The 11,823-nt window shown below is 31.9% G+C and overlaps 1 protein-coding gene across 1 annotated transcript; it reads left to right on the forward strand.

Annotated features, from left to right (window-relative positions):
• The first annotated feature begins 1,292 nt into the window (after positions 1-1,292).
• Positions 1,293-11,580, forward strand: LOC116429968 (pancreatic lipase-related protein 3-like). The gene is made up of 5 exons (XM_031983580.2): positions 1,293-1,447; positions 7,564-7,757; positions 8,801-8,995; positions 10,971-11,131; positions 11,491-11,580. The coding sequence occupies exons 1-5, from the start codon at positions 1,293-1,295 to the stop codon at positions 11,578-11,580; spliced, it is 795 nt and encodes a 264-aa protein (XP_031839440.2).
• Positions 11,581-11,823: the final 243 nt, after the last annotated feature.

Below are 11,823 nucleotides of genomic sequence, written 5' to 3' on the forward strand. Positions count from 1 at the left end.
ATATAATATGTGTATCATAAAAACCATGGTTTGATCTTAGTTTGATATAGGACACGTAGTATAAAGCATAAATATTACATTTTCAATTAATTGCTACAAAACTACTTATAAAAAGTAACTACAAAATTATCTGTAGCAAATCCTACATGTCGAATTTCTACCTTATCGCTATATGGTATATACAATCTCGGTACCAATCATCACGGAATATAACGAAAAGTTGAACTCGTAAACAATTCGTGGAACATTTCATATCAAGTTTCTGACGAGAAATTGAACCATTCATAACGTTTTATAAATTTATTTTGAGACTGAGTTCTCTCGCGGTACAAATAGTAAGGTGCCATCATATACGCAACGATATATCGCCGTTGGCACTTCTTGCAAGTGTTGTCGATATATCACAGGGTAGACCACGAAGAGTTACGCTGATCACTCTTCGTGGTCCACCCTGTGTAAAAAGAATTCCTATATCAAATAATCCAGAAGCGAATCAACAGTTTATCACGATTTCAAATTTATTTGCATTTAAACATTTAAATGCAACCTTTAGATGTGCAGAAGTGAATACTTATCTATTCTTACCGCACACAGCGTGTACAGCATAATAAGTTCTGCTAGAAACATAATCACAGGTTCTCACATGCCGCGATTGAAGGATGCGAACGCTTTTAGGTATTTTCCAGCGCACGAAACGCGGGAGAAATGATCAGTACTTCAAACAATGCCAACAGAACCGACAGGCATAGCTCTGAGCAGATAGAATTCAACTTCTAAGCCCGATATTTACATAAAGGTTCTCGCATATCGGAATACCTACGTGGTACGACTGTTTTTTGCGTGATCATAATTATATATTAAACGCGGATAATTTATGGGCAGCACGCATCATGTACGGAACAGTAACATCTTGCTCCCGCAACGATATTAATAATAGCATAACTGTTAATCGTTTCTTTTCTTGTGTGGTATTAAATTTTCATCACATTCATAAAATTAACAGCGGGAGTTCTTCCAGTCGGAATCACCTCCACGCGTTAATAAAATCAGTATTACAAGCTTACTAATTATTTTTTGCGCAGGCTTTTTTGCACAGAGCAATTATGAAATTATAATAAGATGACATTTATAAAATTACTTGCTTAGAAACGCGCCGCTCGGGAATAAACGCAACCGTGGAGGAGCACTGAACACAAGTTTGCCATCGTTTCATTAGTTGATTGAACGCTTATGCCCTGCATCCTGTTGCACGTTCCACGCTAACTCTTCTTCATTATCGATAAAATTAAAACATGGCTCCATTTGCCTTCCGCCGATGCGTCAGTTCCATATATGGTGAGAATGATTATAAGGATTTCGAGGATTTTGAAGATATTGATAGAATCAAACCATTAGGCCTTTTACTTCTGGTAAAAGTAGATTTGTGGCATGTTGGAACTCGTTATGCGTGAGACCTTACAGACAAACTGCTGGCTTTTTGGGCTATTAGTGAACTGACAGAGGACGCAGGACCTAGAAGCAAATTGTGGTAAAAATGCTACAAAAGAAAAAAGATGTATATAATATAATAATATAACATAATAATATATTATAATATTAATTTGTACATTTTCCAAAACGTGTAACTCTACAAAATGAAGAGTATCAAATAAATCCAAATAAGACTTGTAATCATTCGGAAGTGTTGTTAAACACTTGTAATAATCTAGTTTTCAATTAATCTCAGCAGTCACATTTAAAATAAAAATTACAATGCAGATAAAATGTATGATACAGGAAACACGTATTAAAACAATTTATGCACTTGTTCTAGGAGACACCCTGTACATTGACGCTTATAAATTTATAGAGATACCGAACGTAGGCAACATCCCGTTTTACGTTCATGACTCGTTATGCGATCCCAGAAATCCATTTCGCAACCTTTAATCGATCGAAGCTTATCCTAGAATTAACCAGTCCCGTGAGTGATCACGTTATTCCAGCAGCGTGTGATTTAATACGGATGTTAACATAAAATGTTCATGGATATTGACTTGCCGCACAAGTTCATTGGCCAAACCGCTCAGATATACATTAATAATTGCAAACAATTAGTCACAGCAATGGATGTCGTCTTCGAGAATTGCGAAGGAATTTACATAGGACAAGTCGAAGAGAGATGGTCACTTTTTTAAAAGAACTGTTCCAACATAAATATTATTGATATCTAACGAAAGATTAACTATCCTTCTTATATACACCTGTAGATACATTCATGTTCATAAATATATTTTAATTTTAACTATTTATTACTAGTAAATAATAACAGTGTTACTACTATATATTTGTAGGAGGAAGAGAATTTTATTAGAAACAGTATGATTATTTCTTGACAACTCACAATAAAACACTAACTAAATGAAACAACGCATACACTATTTATATACTCAGATGCTCTTGTCTCGCTCACACACTTTTTAGAACATTCTTTCATTGCCATGCATTAACTTCACATATATTTGGAATATTCTAGATTCATAAAAAAAACGAACATTATTAACATACAGAGAAAATCAATATAATCTAGAATATTCCAACGCTTTGAACATTCATTCAGAACGCGGTCACACACACAGTCGCGTCATTCATCTATTGCACAGACTCAAATACATCCATTCCCACATATTTATAATAATACTATTTAAATATTCAACTATTCAACTATTCAACCATTCGACTGTTCGACTATTCAACTATTCCAGTATTAAACTATTTTTTAACGTATTTAAATATTCTTCTATTTATAGATATATTGTAATAGGTCTCTATACAAGAGTCAGTATATCACTACTAAAAAGTGCAGCGTTACACTTTTTAAGCGGATGCTAATGTGCGATTTTCGTCAATCAAATGTATTTATGTATGTTTGATAAAAGACATATAGCATAAATTACTGAATTGATATATACATTCACCGACAGTCAATAGAAATAGCAGTAGTTGTAGTAACGTTTTGTGAACATTATTTCTTGAATTCCCTCTGACATGCAACATTTTTGCTTGCTTGTTTTTATTGGATGGATCTCTTTTGCGCCAATACGTAAGTATTTTAAGAGTTTCGATTGCATTTGACAAAGCAAATTTCAACCATAGAACAGTACAGACAGTAACAGGGACTCGTGATGAAGTTTTAAAACTGGTTCTAACAAATATAAGTTTCATTTTATTTATTTAAAGTCGAAATTAAATTGATCTTCCACTTTTGATCATTTAACTTTTACTGTAAACAAAGATTTACAAATAAACGTAGAATTCTTTCTTTTTCTAGTGAATTATTCAAGATAATATAAATTGCAAGATGGTAGTTACAAAAGTAATCAATAAGGCAAAAGATTACGAGAACAAAATATAACATTTCAATGAAATTTTTATACGACACAATAGAATGGAACCGTGTAATTTATAAATTATACAAACCGATCACTGCCACGAGGTGTCACCATATATAATAAAAGAAGAATGTATTAATACATTCTTATTATTATTTCTTTTACCTCGGTTGCATTATTTATTCAAATTAAGAAACGTATTGTGAAAGAGTCTCGTCTAGCATTTAACCAAAAGATCAACAGTCCGTTACGTTATGAAAATAAAACCACGTGACTCCTTTTTTTCTGAAATAAATGTAAATACACGATTCCCGTGAAAACAGATAGTACTACATTCCATAAATTAGACGCGGCATAAATTATTCAATGGTCTTACATGTATATATCATTGACGAAGAACAGAAATGGCAGTACTTACGATGAGATTGTGCGAACTCCATTCGTTAGGTCTTCTCTAATATGAAGAACTTTCGTTTGCTTACTTTCCTAAGTCTCACGCTGTCAAGTGAGTATTTGTCTAACAGTTTCGAATCGCATTTGAAATAGTAGCTTTTAATTATCCGTGCAATACCTAAATGTTAATGTGAGAATATGAAATATGACACTTATTCTTTTAATCAGAAATTGAAATCGGTTATGATACCGACTTCGGTTCTTGAAACAGTTGTGAAGAACCGAAATAAGTCATAACTGTTATTCGGTATACAGTGGAGCACCGAATTACATCCTCCCGATTTACATCGTTTCGCAATTACATTGTCTCTACGTAACTCGGTAGTCAATTGTTCTTAACCAATGTTTCTCGCTCTACGTGTTTAGTTTCGACTGAATCAGTCTGAAACTTATTTGAATAAAGAGCTTTAATCGGTAAGTAATTTCATAATTTCAATCATTGCCTGCATATAGTTTATACACAGTTTAAAAGCATATAGAAATATATCTACAGTAAATTTAAGTAGACAAGTGCAATTAATCGAAAATTTATTTATGTATGTGTAACGGCACCACAGCGTCAGGTGTCTTTAAATTATATCGTTGAAAAAAGAAATACTGTAAGTTTAAAAACTAAATTAGAAATAGTATAACCTTCTGATAGTGAAATACAAGATTTCGAGATTAACTAAAAAATAAATTTGCCCAGAAGCAATTGTGAATTCGTTTCTTAAAGTTTTCGGTTCTTCGTAGACATTCGTTAAGTGTAATCTTTTCTATCATTTTTACACATTTAAAAGAAAATCTATCTCCTAATCTGATAAATTCATGTACAAATATGTATGTTCTCATATATGCATACATGTCTCATCTATGTATTCCGATTTATGTTCTTCTCGACTTACGTCGCCGACTTCGGAGCCAATTAGGACGTAAGTTCTGTGGTTCCACTATATTGGTTCTGAGCTATATCGGTTTTGGTTCTGGTTCTTCAGAACTGATGTGATATCGATATTAATCATTTGCACTCCGGAGGCGCTTCTCAGTCGGTTTGACATAACAAAATTGTAAAATTTGATATTTAATATGAAACTTTGTATAATGTATCAATATGTAAGATATTGAAAAAAAATAGTTTTCTTCCTCGATGTATGTGCGATTTCTCGACAAGTCAATTTCAGAAAATGTCATCTACATCTCAATAGCAAATATTGAGTATTTCTAGTGAAAAACTTGTGGAGTGCAAAAAGTTAAACTATATTGTACGTTCGCCTGACGCACCGTACAACCATTTTAGCAATGAATCGGAAAGCTTGCTAGGTTGCAATAAACAAGCTAAAATTTCCCGAAAGTGCCCAGTAAAAATTTGGTAAGCAGCTATTGAAAGTTGATACAGAATACGGTAAAGTAAATAATTTCGGCGTGTATGATGGCCTTCTAAGTTTATTACCTACGACCATTAAGACTTTGGAAACCGTTATCCGTCCGACGGCCACGCGCGACAGTTAGAGCAGTACTTAAGAAGTTAACCAATTGACTGCGTTTGACGAGTATACACTTCACAATATTTGAAATATTGATAATACTGTTAGTAAGTAACATAAAGTAAATCTTACATAAGTTAAGGGTTGGAAGTAATTTATTTCTAAGCTTCATATGTCGATACCTAATACAAAATTGAATATTGAATTTTAATGTTCATCATTCTGGTGTATCACATCAAATGGCGAATAAGAGTCGCCTCTTGAGTGCAAAGGGTTAACAGGTTTAGGCCCCCATACATGTTGAAACATGCGGCGACAAGCGATGAGTTTTAGGCTTTTTCACTTTTTGTTTGAGTGCAACATGTGTCATGAAACTTTTGAAGACTCAAACCCACCGCTTGTAGCGATACCTTCATCGTCGCTGGCTGCATCGTGTGTGGGGACCTTTACCCTTAATTTTACCAGCAAAGGTGTACTCTTCCATCTCTATCAAGATTTTTATCAATAAGCATGTATTTTCCTACCCCCAGTAGCAGATCCTCCTCCGAATAGCTACATGACTTCGAGGAAGCTGGAGCTTCCTGAAAATCTCAGTCATTCTGTAAATATTGAGCCGACTACATTAAAACATATAAGAACTTATTCACGGTGTCACAAGTATTGTTATTAGTTCCATCCATCTGTCATACCACCAATTCCTCTAACTAGTCCTCGCGACATTAATTTTCTGCCGAGCATACCGGTCATCGCGGTTTCGATTTACTAAAGCAACTAGTCACGAGTACATGGCCGTACAGTACCGTATTGTATATTTTTTGGTTCTTGGAACAGTTATGAAGAACCGAAAAATAATAGTTATAGAACCGTTTCAGAACAGGAACTGAAATCAATATACCTACTTATTTCGGTTCTTTATAACTGTTTTAAGAATCGAAAGCGATACATTATGAATGATTCACTTGTCAAGTCAATTAACTTCACTTTTAGAATTTTTTAAGATTTTATCGTTAAAACACTTCATTGTCTCTCGACTTTTCATATTAAAAATAAATTCTTTTATTATTGAGTGTGATACCATGAAATAACAAAAATTTTATTGCCTACGCAAAACTTGCAGTAATAATAAAAATTACTTCGGAGTTACACTATTTTATAAATTTTACACATTCTTTAGATTAAAGCTACACCTATAATAATGAAGTAAAATACGTTCTATATTGATTATTTAATTTTCTATTTAAAGGGAAATTTTGAAAATTATTGGATTGTTATTGCATCACTTTTCTCCATTTTTTGTTTTATGGAGTCACTCTATTTGGCAAGTCAGCCATTCATATAACAGTTTCAAACAGTTATTTTTGGAACTTTTCCAATTTCTGCTTTCAGTATACGAAATGTACGAATATATTTTATTATCACAGGAATTAAACAATTAACATTAGTGTGTCTACAAAACAGTTATTTCGAATAAAATGTTTATTATTTTGCATTATCATATATTACCTTTGCGATATTTCGTTGATACTTCGTAGAAAATTTTTTCATTTTGTCATTGAAGCATGGGCAGATAGAATGACAAAAGTTTCCGATAAAGTGTTTTTGTTTACTTAAATATTGGCGTAACGAAATAAAACACAATAGTTTAGTAAATGATACAAACTTTTACGACGCACGTTGTACGACACGTGTTTGGAACTGTACGATAATGTAATTGTAAAGTATGCGAAGGTAAATAATATTTCAAAATAGAACATTACTGTTGGGTTTATTAAATAATGACACTTCTTTATTTATTAAATAGAATACAAATCTTATTACAACAGGACTATTAACACGAAGGATAAAACAAACAAACCACTAATAACAAAATCGTTACCCAGAACAACAAAACATACGTCGATATCTATGTATATATTATATATACGTGCTATACTTTTCTAACAATTGCTCTCAACCTGAAATGCACAATGACGGTTTCTTCGTCGCATATGAATGTTAATAATATAGCAAGTCATCCAACAAATTTTATAAATGAAATTTAAAAATGATATTGTGTACAGAGTGTGTAGCTGACATTACATATTATTACAATAATTCACGTATTGATGCGTTATATGAAGCTTAATATTATATGTAATACTTTGTAATTTTCCTATGTCGAATCAAGTAGAGACTGAGCATCACCTCTCGAGTGCAAAAGGTGTAATATCCTTAATAACAATTGTTACAGCTTATATGAACTATACGAATACAACAGTCTTCGCAATTGATTATAGCAAGCTCATAGATTTTAATTATTTGATCAGTGTGATAAAGGTTAACAATATCTCTGAAGCTAGTACTTTCAATAAATTGTATGATGCTGGTGTCAACCAACCGAAATGCATGCATCTTATTGGGCATTCTTTGAGTGGACAACTTGTTGCACGTGTAGGAGAGCATTTGGTCTTTCTTGCTTACAAGATAACAGGTACGTATGAATTTATATGTAATTATTAAATACGATTTTTCCGCATAACTGTCAACAGAGCAAATTGTTCGATGAAGTGATTCCCTTTGACATTACAACTATCGAACAGTTAAATTGACTTTTTAAAATTCTTCTATTATAACTCCGAGAATGCATCTATTGAAGCTTTAATTGACTTACAATTCAGTTTGCGTATTGATAAATCAATTTCTTTAATAATTTCTCAAAAAAACATCTGTTATCTTTTGAATATTTGCAAAAAGGAGAAATCAGGAATGGGTCATTTTGACCCGTTTGGTAATTTTAGTGTTAATGAAGTTTCGTTTTTTAGAACAACAAGTTTGAAAGTTTATTAACTGATTCTACGATTAAGTACAATATGACAGACACGTTTATCCAACGTTCATTATAACTGTTATCGGACATTAATAATTCAAAATTTTCAAGGAGGAAGCAACAAACAATACTTAACCAAAATTTTACAGTGGCATGGGTAATAAATGTATTATTTAACACATTCTGTGCCACTGGAAATTTCGGTTGTATCTTCCTTATAAAGTGCACTGACTTTTTAAGTGAAATATTAAGTTACATTCAAGTTCTTGGTGACTTTTATATATGTTTTAATATGATTTTTGTACATTTTCGCTGCTTCGCGACGTGTACTGCTATTCTTTGACACATGTTTCACAAAAAAGCTTTCCTTACAAAGATTATGCGTGTACCACAAATGGTAGACGTGACAAAGAACGTGTTAAATTGATTATATGTCCAATAGAATCGTGTATTATAGTACCATTAAGAAAACGATATGTTTCATTTACATGATATTTTAAACGAAAACGATTGTAGATTATAATATTAAAAATTGTAGAGTGTTAATACAATGATGGCAATAACATTAAATTACGATTCTCGAAAAGTAGTTTTTAATCATTTAAGACAAACATAATTGAATGTAAAACATGTGTTACACGTAGATATTCATACGTCTCTTAATCATATGTTAATATTTTTTTACCATGTTAAATTACTTTTTACAGGTTTGGATTTCGCTGACCCCTTATTCCTCAGAGACCATTTAAATGTCAAAGATGCCCTGTTCGTCGATGTAATACACACTGATGCAGAAGATTACGGTCAAATATTTGACAGTGGCTCTGTAAATTTTAAACCGAATTTTGGGCGTAGAATACAGCCTAGCTGTCCTATAGTTAACATTCCTTTTTCGGACAATGGTTTGTACTTTTCATGAATAACATTTCTGATTCAATCAAGCATACACAGCACTGCAAATATTCAGATATTCATACAATTGTATACGAAATTATACTCAATATAATATAATAATCAATATACAATATAATATACAATACGTGTATATGTTTATATGCAGTGATAATATAGGGTAATTTCGGGCAAGGTGGTTTCGCAAGTAAGATGGCCCGATCTTATTTTCATTGTCAAATATACATATTTTCAATTGTTTTTAGTGGTACATTTGATCTTACAGAGAAACCTATTTAACTATCCTCCTTATACGTATTCGTTATCATAAATATATATGTTTTTGTTAGGTGTTAATGATATTTATGATGTAAAAGTTCTTTTTAACAAAATTGCGTCATCTCTCGTCGACTGACTCAAAACGTATTAATAATAAGAAATAGTACAGCTGTTTGAAGAAATTAGTAGAATCAAAAAACTCAAATAGAATTTCGATTTTCCTCGCATTAAAAATAATTAAAGTTAATACATTTACTGATTACGATTAAAAGTAAATAATTAAATCGTAGATATAAGAGTGCTGAGATCTTAATCCTGTAAGTAAAAGCTTCTTTTTTTTGTGGAACTTTTAACGTTTCTTCTTGAAGTTCAATTTTCGTGGATGATGGTACTTCACAACTGATATCATACTTTTAGGGAAAAGAGAATATTTCCTACTTTCTGGGCAACATACATTACACGATTTATATATGTTACGGTAAATGTGATTAATTCGGTGATTATGTATAATTGCCGGTTATTATATATAATCACCATTAAGTCTGGTAAATGAGATGAATTTCTGAATATTTATCAAATTAACCGGCGAGTTTATATAATTCCCAACTCGCAATGGCGAATGTGATAAAAGTCCGTTACTGTTAGTTATCGGCGGTCTTTGTCGATATCGGATGCACTCTGTTTTTCTTACGCGGTCCCTTTGGCGAGCACCGAACGCACACGTGTCGCGATCAGACTTTGTCAAAAAGTCTGGCAAACTTTGTAATTCCAAATGTCATAACAGTCTAATATGTCTAAATAAGTAAACTTAAAATATTTAATAATTTGTAATAGTAGTAATAAACGTTATTTGGAAAAATGTTTTTTTTTCTCTAGAATATGGGTTTAGTTTATTTTTGATATGTAATCGTTTTGTATGAGTTCTAATAATAAAATTATTTTTTCTACTTAGGTCTTTCATTTGACAAGACATGTCAGTCCCTTATTCAAATTTCGTTCAGGCTACATCCATGTGACTTAAAATAACAATTTATTGAATTTTTAATTGTAAATTATAAAATATTGTTATTCGCAGCTTCTTGCGTCATAGTGTCCAACGAAAAACTATCCTTCTGATTAGGAACTATTAAAAAAACTGCATTGTATTCTACTGGCTTAATCGGTCAAGATATTTATCACATTCGCCATTACGAGTTGGGAATTATATAAACTCACCGGTTAATTTGATAAATATTCAGAAATTCATCTCATTTACCAGACCTAGTGGTGATTATATGTAAAAACCGGCAATTATACATAATCACCGAATTAATCACATTTACCGTAACATATATACACTCCAGATGTTAGTCACGTGACTGATGTCACTAACCGTGCTGTTAATTTCACGGTATAACACAGTTTGTAAGTGTGCTCACAATTTTGTTCTTTAAAATTTAGTAAGTGCGACATATTTTGATATATTTAATATTCACCTTTGATATTGTAAAAATAATTTTATTGTAATTTGAAACTATAAGCATTAACAGTATGTTATATGATAAATATTTATAACATTTTATTTTTAATAGTTATTTATTGATTAAAGTAACTGTAAAGAAACAGTAAGCTTATAATTTTATCAGACAGTGTATATACACAACAGTGATTTTCAATATCCTATATATTTGTATATCACTTATGATCTTCTGTTCTTACACATTACAGCATTTTGCAGCCATCACAGATATTGGATGTTCTGGGCGGAGTCACTTCAGAATGAAATAGGTTTCTTAGCAGTTAAATGCAGCGATAGTGTTAAGTTTGCATTAGGATTATGTGATTCTAAAGACATAATACCTATGGGGAGTTGCTACACCCTGGAATGCGTTAGTGTCATTTATTTTTTCTTTTTAACACGTTTACTGTGGAACAGTTTGTGGAATCGAACAGAAATTGAAAAATTGAAGATTCAGGACTTACAATAACGACGAATCATTTAACATAACAATTGTCACCAAACAGTTTAAAAATGATTAAAACCAGATGGCTAAAGAATTCTGTAGTAACATAAATATTAGGACAGAATACGTTTGAACTTCCGAGTCTTCGAGAGAATTTAACTGCGTTTGCTGTCTCAAATATCTCAAGGCCATTCCATTTTTATTGTTATACTAGAAACAAAGTGACAGTTCGAAATTTCAATGTATATGTACAGTTGTATGCATGTAATTATTTTTGTTCCCAGAACCGGTGTTTATTAGTTCGCACAAATGCGGAAAGTCCTTACACCATAGCAATATACGGAACAGAGAGGATTTTAGTAACATTGCGGTGAATATATTATTATTCCGCATAAATATGAAAGTGAAACAATCTGAATAAACTTCAATATACTTTATTTATACATAATCAATTGAAATGAAACTTACTGTGTTACTGAGAACTGGGTTCTTGGACACTCTAGTCCATTAACGAAATAAGCGTTGCTGAAAATACTTTTCGAAAACTTTATTAATTTCTGCAACTAACACGGCCCCCAAAAGTTGATATAAATAGTTCAATTTTTATAGACATTTTC

The sequence above is a fragment of the Nomia melanderi genome, chromosome 1, assembly GCF_051020985.1.
Source record: "Nomia melanderi isolate GNS246 chromosome 1, iyNomMela1, whole genome shotgun sequence".
NCBI classification, from domain to species: domain Eukaryota; kingdom Metazoa; phylum Arthropoda; class Insecta; order Hymenoptera; family Halictidae; genus Nomia; species Nomia melanderi.